Genomic DNA, 20,807 nt, shown 5'->3' with positions numbered 1-20,807 from the left:
CTTTTACATAAATATTATCTATTCCCAGGGTCAAGAAAAATTTCCCTAATAAATTATTACAGATTTTTTCCCTTATGAGTATGTTATACACCTGAATAGCTGAGTGTTGATACTGAGATTTTATATTTCTAAAGACATTTTTTAATTTTAACACTCACATTTACAGTTCATATATGGCAGTTTTCTTGATAATGGATGCATCTTTTAACTTTAATAAAATAAGCATTCTAAAGGAAAGGAAAATATATCACAGACTGTATTAATCAAAATTTCATTATAATTTAAATGTCAGTGGAGTATTCATTGTTATTTAAGATAAAAACTTTCAAGAAAGTATAAAGAAAAGAACCCTGACAAATGGAGCAGTTCACAAGATCGGGAGATTGGGTCCTTGTATAGGAACTGGCTTTTGTCCTAGCATCAGCTTTTCCTAGTGGGAAAAACAGCATAAAAACAAAACTCACTTATCACATTATAATATTATTTGGTTAGAATATTGCCTAAATATTGTGCTTTGCCTAATTATAAAGCTTATAATGTGCTCAGTAGGCACATGAAAAGGGCAAAACTAAGATAGCTATAAAAGAATATTTGGCCAAATACCAACCCTAAAAATATCTATACAGGTCTTATAAAGATTTTGAAATTAATTCACTGCACATATTAAGAACAAAACTAATCACAATATTGGAACAAATTAAAGACCTAGATTACAATTTCTGTGGTAATTGCATCATCATATTGTCAAAATACTTTCTGTAATGAAGAGTACAAGCATTAGAAATAAGAGTGATTTGATGGGATGAATTTAAGTACTAGAACCCAAAAGTGGAATAATATCCTGGGCTGTTAGGAAGATAGACAAAGGATCTACAACTCTGGGCCTAAATTCTAATACATAAATAGAATTGGTTATTGATATGGAAAGAATAAATCATCTTCAAAATTCTGTGTTTTAAAAGAAGAGAGAAGAAAATTTTCTTAATGTTTAGAGATGAGACAACTGTTTTGATACTGTAAAAGGAAGGATGGTATGGGAGTGTCGGATAACTTCCTAGAATAATTGTCCATAATAACTAAGAAATTTGGACAGAAAGGAGAGAGATTCAAAGACTGGTTTAATTGCACAAGAGCTTTACAATGTATTAAAGGTACAACAAAAGTTATGTAGAAGGAGGAGATATATAACTAAAGGTGAATGTAAGAGTAATTTAACTTTTAATAATGAATAGAATGAGCTAAGTCTTATAAAAATAGTAAAACAAAAGCATGAATAAATGAAATGTTTTCTTTTTTATGTTTGGGACAAGAAAGTGAAGCACTTATTGGTTGATAGAGTTGTGGCTGTGTAATTCCTCTACCTGTGTCAATGTGTTATTAGCCCAGACAAACAATGCCTTAGGCTGCTGAGAGGAGATTCTTGCACCCTGTGGCTGGCTTAAGAAGGAATGTAAAGTGAAGCAGCTCTTCCCATTTGGAGATGAAAAAAAAATGTTTTAGAAGCCAAATTAAGTTCCGTTCACCAAACATTAGTTATTTACTGTGTGTCAGGGAGTGTGCTAGATAAGATGAATAAAATGCTTCAACAGCTCTGAGAGTCAGGTATATATTAAAACAGAATGAATGCCATTTAAAGATTTATGTAATGGTGAAATAACCTGGTTGTTTTCAGTTTTTTTTGTAAAGACAAAAAAGTCTGTCATCAGGAAAATACAAATGAAAACCCAATTACTTGTCAGAATTTCTAAAATGTTGGCTAGATTGTGATGCATTCAAATTTCTTATAACCTGCTGGTGAGAGATTTAAGTTAATACCACTCTGGAAAATGTTTTGGCAGTATTTATGCATTCCATGACCAAGAAATTCCACTCCTATGCATATACTCAGCTATGCAGAATTCTAAAGGTATCTACCTTGGCATACACATAACTACTACTCATTATTTAAATATATATTCATTTAGGTGAAGGTATTTTACTTATGTAATGAAGTTCCAAAATTAGTTGACATTAAGATGGGAGCTAATCTGCAATAGGCCTGATGTAATCCAGTGAATCTTTTAAAAGGGACTGTGTTCTTCTTGGCAAAGTGTTGAAAGTGGGAGAGGGATAAATGGAAGGGAGATTTCCCTTGGTGGTCTTGAAGATGGAAGGGCCATACAGGAATGAATGTAGGTAGCTTCTAAGTGGTGAGAATGAGCCCTTTGACACTGGCACATTCATGATGTGGATATGTCACTATGCTACAAGTACATATCCTACAACCTGAATGAACTTGGGAATGGATTATTTCCCAGTATTTACAGAAAAGGATGTAAGAATGCTGCTTGGCCAGTACCTGAACTTCAGACCTGTAAGCTCTTAAGCAGAGAATCTCGTCATAAATTTTCTGGACATTTGGCCAACAGAAAACGTAGAATAATAAGCCACGATGTTTTTGGTAATTTGTTGCACAGCGATAAAAAGCTAATAGAGGTTTTGGTATTGGGAAATGGGATAGCACTGCAACAAATACATCATGTGTTATTTAACTAGAGGGACGTATTCTAAGAAGTGCATCCTTAAGTGATGACATTGTGCGAACATCATAGAGCAGACTTGCACCAAACTAAGGTGGCTGTTATATAATTAGGTGATATAACTTTATGGACCACTGTCACATATGTGCTTCTTGACTTGAGCATCGTTATGTGGTACCTGACTGTGTTTAAAAATGTGGAGGTTGCTTTGGAACTGACAGGTGGATTGATAGAGCTGAAATAATTTTGACGAGCATAATAGAAAAGCACTGAACAGGCTGTTTGTAGAGCTCATACTTGGAGACTACTGCCAGTGAGAGCTTAAGAAGGTAGTGAGGAACATGTTACTGGAAAGTGGAGAAAGTGATTCCTTGTAATGCAGTGGCCAAAAAAGCTTAATGGGATGTCTCCTTCAAAATATATAAATGATTAACTTATGTATTTAGTCCAGATTTCCCAGGAAAATGTTGAAGGTGCAACCCAACATAACTTTCCCTGCTGCTTTAGCAATAAAATGCAAGAAAAGAAAGGTAAATTGAAGGGAAAACTATGAAAGGAACCAGGACTTGATGAGTTAGGGAATTCTTACTATGATGCAGATGGCAAAAGAGAGATTGCTTTTGAAAGTGTTGGATAGAGAAAAATATGATGGTGTGGGTATACAACTTTTTACTCAAATCTCTTAAAGACTAAAAGGTCAGGGTGTGTAGTCACGCAATGGGTTCTTTTAAAAGATAAAGGGGATGCTACTGCTACACAGATCATAACCAAACTAGAAACCTCTAAGATCTTTAAAAATATCCCACAGTTATCTTAGCAAGAGCCAAGATAGAGAAAGTATAGTCCCCAGAAGGTTTGTGGGTATGACTTTTTTCTAGTGAATTGGAACCCTGTGAAATTTATTTTAAACCCCCAAGTACCTTGAGAAAGTTGTTTCAGTAGAAACATTGCCAACTTGGGCAGAAGGGGATGGAGAGAGTAAAAAAGGAAAGGAGGTTTCAACCTGAAATTGGTCGATAAGAAACTACTCAGCTACAAGCAAGAAACAAGTACCGCCTTTCATGAAAAAAGGTGACTGGTGATTTGATTATCTTTGTGATTAGTCTATAAATTTCATATATTTTATTATTTTACTCTCAGCAATAGTTCTAATGCCTAACATAGAAAAATTTTTTTAAAAGTCCACTGACTGATTGACTAATGCCTCTTTGCCTTTGCAGAAACAGAGGGGAAACTCTCATCTCTAGGCAGAACCCAGGATACTGCCTAAACTGTGTTGGTTACGTGGGAGAGAGGTTTGAAGAGAGAGAGTTTTCAAGCAGAAACAAACAAATAAAATCTCAAATCAAACACAAAACCCCAGTATTCGCTTCAGGCTAATTCTGTGTATAATATTTATTCCTTCAACTAGATCCCAAGCTAGCATGATGCTTGATTATCCTTGGAATGCTACATAGTTCTTGCTCCCATAGCAAAGCTATTTATTTACTTGTTTGTTTTATTATTTGTAAAATAAAGTAAAATGGGAGAATCAAAACTCTGAGCAAGGGATTTCTTTCTACTAATCCAGTATACCTAGAAGGCATAGTGAGTTTCCATCTGTTAACAGTTTGTCAGTGATTTTCAAGATGAAGGTTGTACTTTTTGTTTCTTACTATATTAATGAGACTTTCTAGAACAATGTTTGATAATATTGTTTGATAGTATCTTTTTCTTAGTTCTCATTTTTAGTTATATTGCGTCTAGGCTATTACTGTTAAGTAGGATATTGATTTAAGATGGAATTGCCTAGGGAATTGGTTATCAGTTAAGGAAATTCAATTTTAATTGAATGCTTTTCAGCATCTATTTATGTTATGGCCATTTTTACTTTTTTCTTATTGATTTAATCTCTGACATTAATAAATTCCCTAATACTAAGCATTCTTGTATTCCTGTAGACAATTTTGAATAGCATTGGAAATTCTTTTATTATATTGTTAAACATAACTGCTAATATACTCTTGAGGATTTTCTTTCTTGTTCTTAGGTGAGATTAAAATGTAACTTTTTGTTCTGTTGTCAATTTGGTATCAGGGCATGCTGCTTTCATATAATGAATTGAGTAATTTGAATAACTTTTCTATCTTTCTGTCTCTCCTTCCCTTCTCCTATTTTCCTTTTTTCTTTCTTGTCATTGTAGGACAAAGGTTCATAAAGGGATGATCTGTTTAGTGAATTTTTCTAGACTATACTTAAGGTTTTTAATATTAGAATATAATTCTTAAATATGTTTGTTTTCATCCATGATTTTTGGTAATTTAACTCTCTTGAATAAATTTTATAATTCAGAGTATCATCAAACCATTAAGATTAGAGGTATATATATCCCATTATATTATTGCATACTTATGTTTAAGTTTATACTTATTAAGCTTCTTTCCTCATTTTATTTTGTCTTATTTCTGTTAATATGGTTTTTTGGAGGTTGGTCTATTTAATCTTTTCAAATAAGTAGTTCATATTCTAATAGTGGGTTTGTTGGAGGGGACAAGAGGGTGATGCAAGAGCAAAAGAGAATGATAGTGAATAATATCTATCAAAATACATTTCATCTGTGTATGAACAATAGCATAATGAAATGCAGCAAAAGCTGTTGAATAACAGAGGAGCAGTGTGATACAGAAAGTGTAATGGGGGGTTAATTTGATTAAAGTACAGTATATACATGTGTGAAATACCATGGCAAAACCCCATTTAACAATCAGTGTACACTTAAAAAAAAAGAAAGACAGGAAAGTAAAACTGGTGGCGGGTACCAGTGGGAGTGGGGAGGGTAAATGGAGAGGGTGAAGGAGAGTAGATATGACTGCTATGCTTTATATAAGTGTATGAAAATGGAACATTGAAATTGCTTTAAGAAGGGAGGGAGAGGATGAGGAAGAATGATGGAGGAGGTGAATCTAATTAGGATACACGTGAATATCACAGTGAAACCTCTGTACAACTAATATGCGCTTATAAAAATATAAGAAAAAGTAATTTGTGGTTCATAATCCGAGCTATGTGGGAGGTGGAGACTGGGACAATTGTAGTTCCAGATCAGTCCCGGCAAAAAGTTAGTGAAACTATTTCAATCAAAAGCCAGGCATAGTGGTGCACACCTGTTTCCCAGCTACATGGGAGGCCATGTGTAGGAGGATTGCGGCCACCTCTGGGCAAAAGAGCAAGACCCTATATGAAAAACAACTTGAGCAAAAAAGGACTGGCGACATGACTACATAGTGTGCTTGCCTACCAAGTGTGAGGCTCTGAGTTCAAACCCAAGTACCACCACTATCACCAAAAAGAAAAAAAATAGTTCGTACATTTATTAGTTCTACTGTTAAAATTCACTTATTTGATTAAAAATAAGCGCTTTATGACAATGGAGTGAATATGATGAGAGAGTCAGTGATGGAAATGAAGGACAGAAGGTAGAGATTTCCTTCGAAAGATTTTAGGGAATTTTTTGTAGAGAAAACAGTACAATGGAGGAAAAAGTAATGATTAAAGTTATAACTGATGAAAATGTTGCAGAACTAAAATATCTTTACATTGAAAGAGCTGCTTAATACTGGACATAATTAATAGAATAAAAAATAAGTTTGTAAGTTATATCCTGAAGACATTGTTTTCTCTGAACAAGTTCAGAACATACCCAACACTTCTGCCCCCAAGTACTCAGTTTTTGAGACATTAGAAAGCTATAAAGCTAAACATGTATTGAAATTGTAAGGTTAACCAAAAGAACAAAAGATGAAACATGAACACCATTAGAGGAGAGGAAGAATGGAATGAAGATGAATCAGTAATGGTCAGCAAAGAAGATAAAATAACGGAAATAGAAAGGATGGTTAAACAGGATTAAAAAAATAAGTTCAACTATATGCCATACTCTATATAGTAAACATGCTGAATTTGTTTATTAAAGCTTTGAGATTTTCAGATTAGACTTAAAAACAATTCAATAAAATATACCTATTAAGCCATCTATAATGGATATCACTTAGGTGTATTTACACAAAAGAAAGTAAGTAAGGGGAAAACAGGAGAAATGCAGTTCATTCATATATATACTACATACATACATATATATACGTATATATATATACGTATATATATATACGTATATATATACACAAAAGAAAGTAAGTAAGGGGAAAACAGGAGAAATGCAGTTCATTCATATATATACTACATACATACGTATATATACGTATATATACATACGTATATATATATACGTATATATATATATATATATATATATATATATATATATATATATACGTATATATACGTATGTATGGTTTATTGAGGAATGAAAGAAGACCAAAACAAATGGAGAAATTCATAGGAAGGAATCAAAATTTAAAATGCTAATTTTCTCCAAATTAATCTACAAAGTTAGTAGCATTCCAGTAAAAATTTTAACAAGGTTATTCGTGACTTTAAAATTTACATAGCAAAAAAGAAAGGCCTAGTATATAGCCAATATAGTTTTGAAAGAGAAATTAGATGGTGGCATTGTATTAGAGATCAAAAATTGTTTAAAACTGTAGAAACTAAAATGATAATAATAATTTCCAAGGGAAGACAAATGAACCAAAACATAGCTATGGACCAACCATTCTTATGCAAGAGAGAGATGGCATTACAGACAAAAAAAAATGTGTACAGTAAGCAAACTACATGGTGATTAATCTTATCTAAATGAGGAGGAATGTGCCTTACATCATAACTAAAATCAGCTGTTCGTCATTTGAAGACTTAAAAGAAAAATACCCAAGAAGAATTAAAACTTGGAAAAAGTGATATAGGGAATATCTGTAAGACTGAGGCAAGCACTGCTTCAATAGCGTATGCAGAGTGCAAACTATATAATAAAGGACATATAATTTTTATGTTAAAAATTTAATTTCTGTGCAGCATACTTACCATAAAGTTAAAAGACATTTATCCTCCTCCCTCAACACACATACCGGGTACCAATTCATAAGAGGACAGGATTCACAGTAATTTGTACATCTTTCTTTTTGAAAATGACTCCCTCCCCACCAAAAATTTTTCGTATCTTAATTTGAATATTTTGTAAACACAGAGGAAAGATTTGGAAGCATATGTTCCAGTTGGTAGTAAGACTTATGGAAAGAGTAAATTCTGGGGAAAGGCAAGACAAGCAAAGAAAGACTAATAAAAGTCATTTACTCTAGTAAGTTAATATAAGTGCATAAATTTAGTCATATTTGTGAATGTCTTTGTATATAGAAACATTTTTAATAATAAAAAGACATGCGATAGACTATAAGATATTTAAAGTACACCTTTCCAGTAAAGTACAATAAAGGACCATCTGATTTAAGAAGGAGAAAAAGATGAGATTTCCATGAAAAAGTACAGTTAATGACTGCTAATGAGTATCATATAACTTTACTTTATTATAACATATATTGAATAAGGCAAACATTATGGCATCTTCATTCTTTAAGATCAATAAAAACAGAGCTTTAAGAAATACCCTTGTAATGGGGAACAGCTTCTTTAGATATTGTTATTTATCATTTCTATAGTTGCTGTTATTTTCCTGTTTAATATTCATTATTTCACTTGTTGGTATAATGTTACAGTCATTTTGACAGTTATTGATGCTACATAAAGATTAATGAAATATTGTGATTTATTTGAACTTCTAAAAATTTTAAAGCATTAAAAAGATGAAATTAATAAAGAAGAGCTTGAAATCAGTATAAGTATAGAAGTATAATTTTGTAAATGTAAAAATTTCAAATATCTTCAAATTTTATTTTGCAAGACATTTACACTGCTAGGTTATAGATACGAAGATAACTTCTAAAGTTGCTATGACAGTTTATCAGAAAAGATATATGGAACTATAAATAAAAAGGAAATCCTTTAAACAGGTTTATAAATTGTTATCAACTGGCTGCTGTTGTTTTTAATACATTTCTATGCTCACCAATGCAGACTTAAATTTTATTCATAACAGAACAGTCAGTATAATTAAATTTAAGACTTGCACCAAATAATACCTGATTCTCCCCTACTTCCTTGAACATGAATTAATTTGGTAAACATTGAGTTTATAGTCCATGAAGATACTATGATAAATTCTCATGCAAATAGATTATTGTTTAAAGAAGATGAAATGGCAAACAATAGTACAGTGAAAAACATTGTGTGAATATCATAAAATTTTCTGTATTAAATTTTAACAACCAAGCAGAAGAAAAGATGCATCATCCATCATGTTTTGGGAATTTTAGGTAAAGTGTTTTAAAGAGCACATGTGGGCATATATGTAGGATTCACTGGAAAACAGTGAGTTTCTCTTACATTCAGGAGCACAAAATCTTGAAGCATTCTCATACATTTAGAGCACCATATTTGTGAAACAATGCTGGATGTGTCGTCCAGAAAGGATAATTTTGGAAAGTGAAAAAGTTCTAGCTCATGAGCAACTTGCTGTTGAGAAAGAGTCTCAGCGTTTTCTCAGCTTTAAGTCATTAAATAAATGGCATTATCTTAACAGAATAAGCTCATATTTTCTGGTCACTAGAAACTATCACATAGAGAAGTCAAGAATTAGGTACATTTCCTTGCTGTATTTGTCAGGGTTCAAATGCAGGAACAGAAATCACTGCAGATATTTTAAGAATACAGGTATTTAATATAAGAACCTAACTTTACAAAGTATTTCAAAAGGTGGTAAGCCTGTGGAGTTTACACACATAACACCATAGCTGCAATCCAGAGAATAGAAACTGTTGTTGCTTTTCCTTCCTCTTTATCACATGTGTGGCTTGTCATAGTGATGCAATAAATTCCTTTCACTCAGATCTCCAAAAATATCCTTGTTAGTAGAAACAACAACAGAAGGATAGTGTCAGCCTCATTTTGCCTACAAATCTCAGGCACATCCAATACTAATCTCATCTAGAACCTTAGCTGCAGGAGAATCTGGGAAATAAAAGTTTTAGCTTTCTACCATCTGCAGCATAGGACTGGACTGAGTACCAGTTGACTAAATCCAGCATACTTCATATGTCGTTTCTCAGAACATCATTGAATACTGCTTAAGAAAAAGGTAGGAAGCCATTAGAGTTTCACATAGATGATGATGTGATCACTCTTGGCTTTGAAAACAATAGCTCTTACGGCAGCTTGAAATTGTTTTTACAGTGAACATTAGTGGTTTAAATTAGGCACAGGCCATAGGGATAGAGAAGGTAGTAAGTCAGAAATACATGACTTTTTAATTGACTTAAGTCCTCAGATTTTATATAGTTCATTTACTTCTTTAAGAAATACTTATTGAACAATTATTAGGTGCAAGATTATGATGTTTGCTGAGAATATAAATGTGTTACATGTTTGCTGTTATGTAGGGCTAATCTAATAGAAATACAGACCCATAGATTAATTTATTGATTCATATCCCTATCTATGGATTTCATTGTGAAAAATTTAAGTCTGCATTAATATGCATCTCATTTTCTATTTATGGCCTTGTTTATGAATGATTAATTTCAACATTACTTAGGAATCCATACATGGTCTTCTGTAAAAAAAAAAAAAAAATTGGTATTAGTAAAATCTTCCAAATTTGGTGTTGGTGCTGCTATTGCTAAGCAGTGAATAAGTATATGTTTTACTTCCTAACACTAAACATTTACACACACAAACATGCACACACACACGCACCATACATACATAAATACATGTAGCAGTTTCAAATAATCCAGTACATTATTCCTCTGAAGTAATTAATATATTTTTCATCTATTGTATAAAACTTGCTTAATTATTCCTTATTTTATCTTTTAAGTGGTCAAGATTCTTATTTTGTAAATCAGGAAATACAGTCCTATCTAAGCAATTCATTAAAAGAACACTGTTAAATATAGGAAATCAAATCCAGTTTGTCTCAACCACCAGTTTTTCATTTTGGTAAGTGACTCATTGAATTGCTCAAAATTTGGAATCCTGCAGTTATTGGTAGGACATGTTGATTGAGTTGCCTTCTTAGTAGTAGCTTTTGGGGAACCACATTTTCTCACTGGCCTTCCAACATGGTATTTATTCTATTTGACTACAACTAGGATTCTAATTTTTTTCACTCTTCCTATCATCTCATGCCGAGAGCTGGGAACATTTGCTGGCTAAGAAATTGTTAATTGTAATAAAAAACATTGAGCTCCTTTTTTCCTTTCAGCTTCCTTAAATAACGAAGATAGTTATACAGCAGAGTAATTTTTAAATTTGTGCAACTACAGTCCCATGGTTCTTATTTTTAAAAGAAGTATATAAAACTCTTTGTACCATAAGTCTTAGTGTCAAGATAAGTGACTGTTTAAGCTCCATGTTAAGATATTAGATATTAAATAGTTTGTTCTTCTCACTTCTTGAATACATAAAGATGCTTCTTTTCCAGCAATGTAAGTTGGCCTTGTAGTTGAGAGAAAAATCTTAAGATAGCTGATATTGAGAAACCAAGCCTAGGGAAAAGCTCTAGTTTTTATTCCTGAATATTGAAGATTGTATTCTTACTTTGTTTCTTAAAATATTTGAGAATAGCTGCAATATGCTTTTGCTGTGCTAGGAGCAGAAGTTTGTGTGATTACCTGACATGTCTGCACGTACAGAGATGAGCTTACATTTTGTGCACAAATTGCAATAACTAAAGTAGTTCTGTTAGTATTAAAATTAAAGAGGAGCTATGTAATTGTAGTAAGCAACTCAGTAGCTTCTGCTTTTGTAGAGTGAAGAATAATGGAGAATTAAAAACAAAAGTTCAGGAAATTGGGTTTTCTAGTTTGTGCTTTGTTTGTTAACTTGTTATTTCAGCTTATTTATTTTAAAATTTTCAAAAAGTTTAGCTATTTTCATTCTTAAAGCGTATTCCTAATGAATAATTATTCTTACGACGTTTATTACATTATTCATTTTGTAGCTAGCATGCTATTGCTACTTTTATTTCCTGTAGTTAAAATTTACATATAATTTCTGATTGTTATTTTTAATAACAATTTAAGTAACACTTATTGAACATTTAATGGCCAGCCCTATTTTAAACATCTAACATGCTTTATCAGATGAACATTTTGATTTGACATAGGTGTGTTTTACTCCTTGAAATGGAGGCTTTGAGAGATTCAACAGTTTAGGTCATACGCTAGTGAATGAGAGACCTAGAAATTGAATCCAAACAGACTAATTCCAGAATGTGTGCCTGTATGTTAATCTAAATCATAGTCTTTATAGTTCCTAAATCAGCAATCCCTGAAAGTAGAAAAATTTTAAACAGCTTTGAAGTACAATTGACATATAAATAATAAACTGTATACATTTGAAGTATACAATTTAATGAGTTTTAACACATATACATTCCCATGAATAATCACCACAATCAAGATAATTAATTTACCCCTTACCACAAAATGTTTCCTTCTGATAGTACCTTTCTTCTTTTGTACTGCCCCCCACACCCACAATCTCTAGGCAGCCATTGACCTGCATTCTGTTAGTAGATTAATTTGCATTTTCTGTTGCATTCAAATTTATATAAGTGGGATCATATAGTGTGTCTTCTGTGGGACTTCTTTCACTCATCATAAGGATTTTGAGATTAATCAGTGTTGCATATATCAATAGTTCATTATTTTTTACTCTTGAGTATTATTCTGTTGTGACTGTATGCTAGAGTTTATTCACCAGCTACTGTGAGCATTTATGTATAAGTCTTGTGTGAGCATAAACTTTCCTATACTTAGATGTACTTAGGATTGGAATTGTTTGATCATATTGTGGGCATATGTGTAACTTTTAAAGAAACTGACAAATTACATTTAAAAACATTCAGGGTGTTTTACAGTATGCTATTTTTTATATAATACATAAAATATGTGTTATATACCTTTTTAAAATCTGGGAAATTCTGAATTTGGAAACCTGTGTTTCCATAAAGAGTTCAGGAATGGTCATAGGGACTTGCATTGTCTTGTGTAGTAATGAGGTACAGGTTGAATATACCTAATCCAAAAATCTGAAGTCTGAAATGCTCCAACCTGAAACTTTGAGTGCCCTTGTGACAGCATGAGTGGAAAATTCCACACTTGACCTCATGTGGCAGGTTGCAGTCAAAATGTGGGTGCATAAAAATATTCTATAAAATGACCTTAAAGCTATGTGTAAAAGGTGTATATGAAACATAAGTGAATTTTGTATTTAGACTTGGGCCCCAACCCCAAAGTATCTCATTATGTATATGAAGTTGTTTCAAAATTTGAAAAAAATAAAGCCCAAAACACTTCTAGTCTTAAGCATTTCAAAAAAGGGATACTCAGTCTATGCCACAAAAATGATTTTGTTGATTTAATAGGTATGTTTATGCTTTGTTGGATTTACATAAACCCCTTAGAGGGTGTACATATGTTATTTTATAAAACATTCAAAAAAACATATGTATAAAACTTAAGTAATTGTCTAACTGAAAGTTCATAAGTACTGAGAATATGAGTTGAATGTACATTTTCTTGATAGGTATTTTCATCTTGAAAATTCTATGTAATGAAATTGTGTGTTAAAGGAGATAGCATATATTCTCCATATTGTATCTTGCCCAATGCCCAGTGTTACTGTTGACTGTCTAGAAGCAAATATTATCATTGTGTCTTATTTGTTACTATTATTGTGTGTGTTCACTGGGGGAGATGTGGGTATTGAAATTAATAGCTTGTGGCTTAAAGGTTACATTTATGGTGTGCCCATGGTTACCAGTAGATGACATAGCTAGATTTGAAATACATTCAAATTTCAGAACACATCTCTCAATCATGCCATGCTGTTTACTGTAAGGTTTTAAGTTTGACTTAATAAGTTGAATTAGCATGATTGAAAATTCATCACATTAAGTAGATAAATCTGATAAGTTGTCATTTTTACTTTTCCTGAATTACACATATCATGATTAACCCTCTAATGCAGTTAGTAAAATTTACCAGATATTTTTCTAGTTTCCTTTTTGAATGTATTTTCTCTTGCAGGGTTACATTTTGCCATCTGCCTTTCCAGAGTAAGTGGCTCTATGTAGGCACTGAACGAGGTAATATACATATTGTTAATGTGGAGTCCTTCACACTCTCAGGCTACGTCATTATGTGGAATAAAGCCATTGAACTGTAAGTTTGAGCAAATGTTCTTTATCTGAAAGTATCATTACTTTATGTGATATCACTATATAATAGGCAATTTGTTAATCCATGTAAAATTAATATGTATCAGATATTGGTATTAAAAACAGATTTATTGATCTTTTGTAAGCTATTGTCATGGCCAATTGTAAATTTAAATGCTTTATATATGTCTATATAGATAAGTTTGTGCTATTATATATGCATATATTCACGTAATTCATAAACCATTATGTTTATTCTTGGTAGGTGAAAAAACACTATTTCTGTCTTTTACCTCTTAATTATTTCTCTTTTAAATATTGGTCATAATCCACAAATGGGTTGCCATCGTTGTTTAGAAAATGCTGATTTAAACCAGTCTTTGAGTATGTTTGTTTGTTTTGTTCTTTTGAGACAGAGTTTAGTGATGTAGTACAAGCTAATCTTGAACTCACAATCATCTTCCTCAGCCTCCTGACTACTGGGATAATAGTAATGTGTCACTACACCTGAAACTATTTGATAGATTTTTATAATCAACAGAATAATATAGATAATTTCTAGAATTATTTCAAGGCTCATTCTGTTTAATTTGATACAGTGATGATTGTTTGTCTTTACCATTATTAACAAAAACTGAATTGAACTGTAGAGCCCTGATGATCGTTAGTGCTAAGTTTTTTCCCTTTCTTAAACCCCTTTCTGCAAGTTTTTTAAAAATATTGTTTAAGCATAAAAATAGAAGCTTAAGGCAAGGCTCTTTGTAAATTTTTTGTTTTTAAATGAATAATTTTTCATTGCATTCCACAGTATTTATGTCTTTTTGACACAAGAATAATTTCTGTGATGTATCTCTTATGTAATGTATTGATGTAGTTATAATAGACTGTTAGGCCTAGTTTTCCTTCCTGTGTTAGAGATACTGTTATCATATATCTCATTCCCTTTTAATGTGGGATTTGTGTGTTCTCTGAGTTGACCACGACATCTAGTGGATAGCACTGGTGCAAGTGTCTGTAGTTTTACCAATGACTCTTAAGAGGTAGGGTGGCTTCTCAGCCATCACATTTGATGAAGATGAATATGCTTATCCTTCTGCATAGGCGTCATTTCAACCATGTTCTTGTCTGTATGACTTCTCTTTCTCTGAGAAGGTGTAGCTGGCATTACCTTCCTGATTTTAAAAGAAAGCTATAATAGAATTTTTCCTACTTCTGATATAAACTGTGGAATCAGATAGGATGCCCCAATTGTCTCTGTTACAAGGTAACAGTATTTTAAATGTTGCATTATCCAAAAATACTAACCTGAAGAATTCTGCAATGAAAATAAATTTTCTGTCCTGAAAAGTTTGACTAAATTGAAAGTTCTTTTCTACCTAGAAAGTGTAATTATAAATTTTATTCACATGTATCAACATGATAGTCACTGTTTTTCTTTGATTATTGTTTTGATCTACGTTAAGAACTATGTGTCTGCTACTGAACACTTACTGGTACTCTCTTTATGAATGAGTCTTCATGTTCTTATTCATTTATTCTTACTGCCATGAATATGCAATCATATTGAAATGTTTAAGAAAAGAAAATTTAACCTTTTGTATTCTAGGTCATCTAAATCTCACCCAGGACCTGTTGTACATATAAGTGATAATCCAATGGATGAGGGAAAGGTAGAATTTTTTTTCTAATTTTATTACTGTTTTTGCATGAGTTTTAATTTTTAAATATTCAGATTATCCTAGGGCCACACCTATGCCAAAAAGTTAAGATTACTAATAAAGTTTGTATATTATATATAAATAATGGCTTCTTGTTGATTATGTAAAACAAGTGAAAGAATTAGAATGATTTGTAACTGAAGGGACAAAAATACACTAAAGCATAAGTAAAAATAAGTACAGCTATAAGTTATTAATTTTATTTGGCATATTCAGAATATTTCCCCTAATTTTTTGATAATGTTGACAAAAGGTTTTTTTTCGTTTGGGGGCTGGGATGCCTTTTAGCACTTAAAACAATTTTTGTAGTGCTTATCATATATTGCCTTATGTTACTATTAAGGCTATATCGCAACTTCCTTAAATTTTTCTTCATAAATAGTTCCAGTTAATGTGGAAGTGTTTTTTGTTGTTGTCATCTTTTAATTTGGTTTTTGTTCATTTTAGGGTGGTATTTGGGTTTGAATTCAGGGCCTTGCATTTGCTAGGCAAGCTTTCTGCCACTTGAGTCTCTTGACCTAGTCCTTTTGCTCTTAGTTTGTTTTCCAAGTGGGGACTCTTACTAACTTTGCCTTAGCCAGTCCTTGAACCATGGTCCTCCTGTTTCCACCTCTTGCATAGCTGGGATTAGAAGCTCAGTCACAGAGTGCTTGTCTAGCATGTGTAAGGCCCTTGGTTTAATCTCTAGTATTTAGGGAAAAAAGTCTATAAATAAAATATAAGGGAAAAGGACAAGTTCCTTCAAAGCTAACTTTATGGGGTGGCTGCTGTCATGTTAAGCAAATGTGTTGGCTAAGAAGGCATTAGTGTAAAATTACTTAAAATAGTAATGACTAGCATTTATTAAACTCTATGTCAGGCACTGCTTTACATACACTATTTTATTTGATCCATATTTTAAGTTAGAAATCTTCCCTATTTTACAGATCACAAAGTAGAGGCTCAGTAACATTATATATTACAGAGATACAAGATATAAACACTGATTTCATCCCATCAGTACTCACCATTGTGCTACATTTCTTCTTCAGAGAGATTGGTTATTGATGTTGTAGACACCTGTGTTCATATTTAGTATAGGCACTGATCTTTTTTTCTCAGTTCTAGGAATCTAATCCAGGGCCTTGCACATGCTAGGCAAGTGTTCTACCATGGAGATACCTCTGCAACACTAGAATTTTTGGGATAGGATCTCACTTGGTAGCTCAGACTTGCCTCAAATTTACAGTTCTCTTGCCTCAGCCTCCTAAATGCTGGTATTACAGTGGTGTACTACCATGCCCAGATCCACAGATAGCTTTTTGTAAGAGAAAAATTAGAAAGAAATTAGACATTAGCACATAAACTAATTTTCATCACTCCGAGTTATAAAAGATTCAGCTAGGAATAAACCTTGAAAGGGTTTTCCAAGTTTAGTTAAGTTCTGTATCTTTCATTTCATTTTTTATTTTAATTATTTTCCCTTTGTAGCGAAAGGAATTGAAAACCTAAGGAGATAATGGGCATTAAAATTAACCTGTTGGCAGACATTTCTAACTTCTTACGATGTTATAACTGGCTAAAGAGCTGAAAAATTTACTGTAACCTTTTTAGGTTATTGAGATCTGAATAGTAAAATTTCTTAAAGTTTTATGTCTACTTATTTATTACCAATGTCCTGAGGTGTTAACACTACACATCACCTTGTAACTTTTATTATTTTCCTTTTCTTTCTTTATTTCTGAAGTTTCTTTATTACTTCCTCCATGGGAAATTGCCCTATTTCATGTCCAAGATATTTGGAAGTATTGAGAAAGGGAAAGGAAATAAAAATGTTGTTTTTCCTCAAAAGTATGAAAGAAGGATTTGGGTTAGGAAAATTGATTATGTTCCCTCCCAGTGTGGAAAATCTATTTTGATAACATTAGTAACTAGTTCATTTAACTTTCTCTGTAGTCTGAAATCTGCTAAATTTCTATTCATTAAAATTAGTGGGTTTGCCACAAACTTAATTTTTATTCACAGAGTACATGAATAGTTATAGACAACATATTAATCATTCTTATATTCACTATACAAGTATTTACTGGATGTCTAAGACATACTAAGTATTACAGATATGTAGATAAAGTACACATTAGTGTAAGGATCATGGTCTATCTAGAGGAATTGGCTAGATTCAACCACGGAATCAACAGTGGATTTAAAACTCAAAAATGAGTAGAAGCTTGTTCAGTGAGAAAAAGGGGAGAAGATTTTAAGCACGGGGATTTGGGAGATTTGGAAAAATGCTGGATGAGAGTGTGGCAGCAGATGGGCAGTGTGCACAGCTTACGAGGCAAGAATATGCATTCCATCCTGGAATGCATTTATTCGTACAATGTTTAAGTATCTATAACACAAAGGTTCTGTGTTAGAGGTGTTGTGCTGAATAAGATAAAACTAGTCTCTGCCCAAATGGACAGTATTCCAGTCTATAAGAGAATTCAAGTAAGGAAGAGGCCATTATTATATTATGAGGTAACCCTTCAGGTTAAAAAAAAGTACAGAATTCTATTGGAGCACATTGGAAGGGCATTGACTTATATTTGCCAAGGAAGGCTTCCCAATGTGAGTGGTGTCTGAAAACTGAATAGCAATAGTCAGGCAGAGGAAGAAATTCAGATGGCTCAAAGGGGAGAGTGAATGGCGGAGGGAGGAGCAAATGGAGTGCATTGGGTGTAAGGGTGTGGTAAGGGATGAAGCTGGAGAGGTGAGCAGCAGTCAGACACTGACAGATCTTGTCATGTTATTGCATTTGGGTTTTATCCTAAAAATAATGGTGAGACATTTAAATGTTTTAAATAGAAGAATACATTTCCCTATCAGATTTGTGTTTTAGAACTGTTACTCCAACTAAAATGTGCAACGGATTAATGTAGGAGCAAGACTGGAGTCACAGCAACCAGAAAAGCGATCTTTGTATCCTGAACTAGGTGGGGAAGGTACTGGAGTTGGAGGGATGTAAATTAGAAAGATAATAGAAACTAATCTTAAATTTACTTGATTTTACCTCTCCAGGGAGAGACTTGCATTAAGGATGATCCCAGGGTTTCTGACCTAAATAATTGAATAATGTTGTGAAAAAAAATAGCAAAAGAGACACTGCACTAAGGAAATGCTGAGAAACAGAGTAGAGAGGAGTGTAATTAACTCACTTTGGAATATATTTACTTTAAGTTATAATATATATAAGAGGTGGTGTGGTTACTGGAATTCTGCATCTTAGATCAAAGAGATCTAAGCTAGGTAGAATTTAAAACTAATCAATATATAAATGGAGTGAGAGTTTCTGGCAATGTGTACAATTTGGGAAGTTTGTAATCTCTAAAGCACTTATAAATGTTAATTTTATTAGTAATTTATGAAAAATAATTAAAATATAAACTACATATTATAGAGTAAAGTTGTATATTTAGGATTTCAAAATAGTACTGTTGTCCTTTTCAACTATCAGTTATATTTTGAGTCCCTGATCATCAAAGGAATATAAATAAGCAACGTTCTTCTTTGTCATCTGTGAGATTAATTATTAGCAGTTCAGATATTTAATTATATTATAATGACATGTTTAAAGGATATGAATGATAACAGTTAGCTTTGTTGTTAGTAGATAAATGTTTTATATAATCGGTATATTATTCCTAAATAATGTGGCCTTTTCTTTTATTGCAGCTTTTGATTGGCTTTGAATCTGGAACAGTAGTCTTATGGGATCTCAAGTCGAAGAAAGCTGACTACAGATACACATATGATGAGGTAACAAAAATATTTATGCTCATAAAAGATCTTGTAATTTCTCTAATTCAGAATAGCTTCTCTAAGAACTTAATTTTCATATTTAGTTTAGGTTCAGTAGAGCCTAGGTTTGATATTTGTTTAGTTACAAAGGTTTTGTAATTACACTAAAACACAGTTTCTTTTCTATTAATAAATATGTTCACATAGTTCAAAAGATACAGCAGTCTCCTTCCATCCTCACATTTGGTCATCTAATTCCCTTATAGGTACATGTTTCAAGTTTCTCATTTGTTCTTTCTGAGAGATTCTTTGCATTTGCAAACAAATTTATAAATGTATTTTCTATTTCATACAAATAATAGTTCTCTGTGGACATTTATAATTGCTTACACTTTAAGATTCAAATAAAAATTGCAACTGACTGATAAGTGTTTTAATCTGTAGGCTTGTGCTATTACTCCTTACTTTCCTTCCTTACCTTACTTCTCCTTTTTGGCCAATTACTAGTTGAAGATAGTCTGCCAAATGCTGGATATTTCTATCTGCATCACCATTGTCTCTAGCATCTTTTTTGCCTTCAGTTCATCTATAAATTGGATAGCTTGCTGAGCCGTGATAAGATACAAGTTCATTTTTCATTTCTAGGCAGACTTCTTCATAGATTATGCTTACACTCTTCTGTCAGGTGGAACTTTCTCTTCTGTTAACTGTTTGCAATAGTGACAGCCTAGATCTTTTAATGCATAGTGATTGCAGAATGAACATACTCTAATTCTGTAACACTTTTGTCTATAACTAGGATTCTTAAGGAAAGAGAAACTTCCTTTTTTCTGTTACTTTGTTATGCAGTAATATAGTTCATAAACAAAAATAAAGTTTACATTTTTAATTTTTATATCAGTACAAGTTGAACATCCTTAATCTGAAAATCTGAAATCTAAAATACTTTTTGAGCACCAATCATAAGATTTGGGAGTATTTCAAACAAGGGATACTCAATCTCAACCTATATTCACTCTAAACAGATTATTGTCTAGCAATTTCATTGGTGAACAATTTATTCTTAGTTTTAATTTTACTGTGTGTCAGTGATTTAAGCACACTTGATATACTTCAGTTCATTAAAGTTATTATCCTGATTTCTCTTCAAATTGTTCCACAAGTGAACCTCCTCTGAGGTAGCTCCTGAGTCCTTTGGTGACAACTACGTATCTTTTTTTATTGCATCTTTGTTATGCGATATAATGAAAAATTTCTACTAATTGTGTATATTCCTAACCAAACCTAGAATATGATCTTTTGCCATGGAACTATGGCTTTGTTAGTGTGAAATGGTGTGCAACAACCTTAATTTTGGTAGTTTTCATGGTTTCCAATTCAGTGAAAGAAGCCATTGTTAAGAAGTGTGTAAGTGGTTTTGACTGTTTATTTTATGATAAATATGTTGTGGTGTCATAATGATGTATTTAGTTACTCACACAGCACACTATTATAATTACTATAGTAATTATAACAATACTTTGAGTACTTTACAAATATTGCTTGAGTCTTTAGCATAGTAGACATGACCAAAAGGGAATTTCCTTTTCTTTGTCA

General features: G+C 32.3%; 1 protein-coding gene across 10 annotated transcripts in view; it reads left to right on the top strand.

Annotated features, from left to right (window-relative positions):
• The window catches only part of Stxbp5 (syntaxin binding protein 5), a 164,425-nt gene that overhangs the window by 28,497 nt on the left and 115,121 nt on the right, over nucleotides 1–20,807 (top strand). For all 10 annotated transcript variants that reach the window (XM_020168715.2, XM_020168716.2, XM_074072510.1 and 7 more), the window contains exons 5-7: nucleotides 13,604–13,738; nucleotides 15,341–15,404; nucleotides 19,146–19,229. In XM_020168715.2, the coding sequence (XP_020024304.1) occupies nucleotides 13,604–13,738; nucleotides 15,341–15,404; nucleotides 19,146–19,229 (283 nt within the window). The remainder of the gene's footprint in view (nucleotides 1–13,603; nucleotides 13,739–15,340; nucleotides 15,405–19,145; nucleotides 19,230–20,807) is intronic.

Source organism: Castor canadensis, chromosome 1 (assembly GCF_047511655.1).
Source record: "Castor canadensis chromosome 1, mCasCan1.hap1v2, whole genome shotgun sequence".
Taxonomy (NCBI): domain Eukaryota; kingdom Metazoa; phylum Chordata; class Mammalia; order Rodentia; family Castoridae; genus Castor; species Castor canadensis.
The sequence above is the reverse complement of the archived record's forward strand: the minus strand, read 5'-3'. Positions and strand labels throughout refer to the sequence as shown.